Raw genomic sequence first — 1,380 nt, forward strand, 5'->3', positions numbered from 1 at the left:
TTTTAACAGCCTCCAGAGTTTTTGACAGAGAAGAGCAAGAACGTTTCATTTTTACCGTTACGGCCAGGGACAATGGCACCCCTCCTCTGCAGAGTCAGGCAGCTGTGATTGTTACTGTACTGGATGAAAATGACAACAGTCCCAAATTTACTCATAATCACTTTCAGTTTTTTGTATCTGAGAATTTACCAAAGTATAGTACTGTGGGGGTGATCACAGTGACCGATGCAGATGCAGGGGAAAATAAAGCAGTGACCCTTTCCATCCTGAATGACAACGAGAACTTTGTGCTGGATCCTTACTCCGGAGTTATCAAATCCAATGTTTCTTTTGATCGAGAACAGCAGAGCTCTTACACCTTTGATGTCAAGGCCGTTGATGGAGGACAGCCTCCTCGTTCTTCTACAGCAAAAGTAACTATAAATGTCATGGATGTTAATGATAACAGCCCGGTCGTCATTTACCCACCTTCAAATACTTCATTTAAGCTGGTGCCACTCTCAGCAATCCCAGGCTCAGTAGTAGCAGAAGTGTTTGCTGTGGATATAGACACTGGAATGAATGCTGAGCTTAAATATACAATTGTGAGTGGAAATAACAAAGGTTTATTTCGTATTGATCCAGTGACAGGTAACATTACTCTGGAAGAAAAACCAACTCCTACTGATGTGGGGCTGCATCGTCTAGTTGTCAACATAAGTGATTTGGGTTATCCTAAATCCTTGCATACTCTTGTGCTTGTATTTTTGTATGTAAATGACACTGCTGGAAATGCCTCTTACATTTATGACCTGATACGCAGGACTATGGAAACACCCTTGGACCGGAACATAGGGGACAGTAGCCAACCCTATCAAAATGAGGACTATCTTACCATCATGATTGCTATTGTGGCAGGTGCGATGGTTGTCATAGTGGTGATATTTGTCACGGTTCTGGTTCGCTGTCGACACGCGTCTAGGTTCAAAGCAGCACAAAGGAGCAAGCAAGGTGCTGAATGGATGTCTCCCAATCAGGAGAACAAGCAGAACAAGAAAAAGAAAAGGAAGAAAAGGAAGTCTCCTAAGAGCTCTCTTTTGAACTTTGTAACCATTGAGGAGTCCAAACCTGATGATGCAGTTCATGAACCTATCAACGGGACAATAAGCCTTCCAGCAGAGCTGGAGGAGCAGAGTATAGGAAGATTTGATTGGGGCACAGCACCACCAACCACCTTTAAGCCTAACAGTCCTGACCTTGCAAAGCATTACAAATCTGCCTCCCCACAGTCTGCGTTTCATCTTAAACCTGACACTCCAGTTTCAGTGAAAAAGCATCATGTGATTCAGGAACTTCCCTTGGACAACACCTTTGTTGGTGGTTGTGACACCCTTTCCAAAC

At 43.6% G+C, this 1,380-nt stretch overlaps 1 protein-coding gene across 2 annotated transcripts in view; it reads left to right on the forward strand.

The window, feature by feature from the left end:
* The window catches only part of PCDH9 (protocadherin 9), a 6,342-nt gene that overhangs the window by 1,713 nt on the left and 3,249 nt on the right, over positions 1-1,380 (forward strand). For both annotated transcript variants that reach the window (XM_025214097.1, XM_006032348.2), the window contains exon 1: positions 1-1,380. This exon is cut by the window's left edge and continues 1,713 nt beyond it; it is cut by the window's right edge and continues 65 nt beyond it. In XM_025214097.1, the coding sequence (XP_025069882.1) occupies positions 1-1,380 (1,380 nt within the window).

The sequence above is a fragment of the Alligator sinensis genome, unplaced genomic scaffold, assembly GCF_000455745.1.
Source record: "Alligator sinensis unplaced genomic scaffold, ASM45574v1 scaffold669_1, whole genome shotgun sequence".
Taxonomy (NCBI): Eukaryota; Metazoa; Chordata; order Crocodylia; family Alligatoridae; genus Alligator; species Alligator sinensis.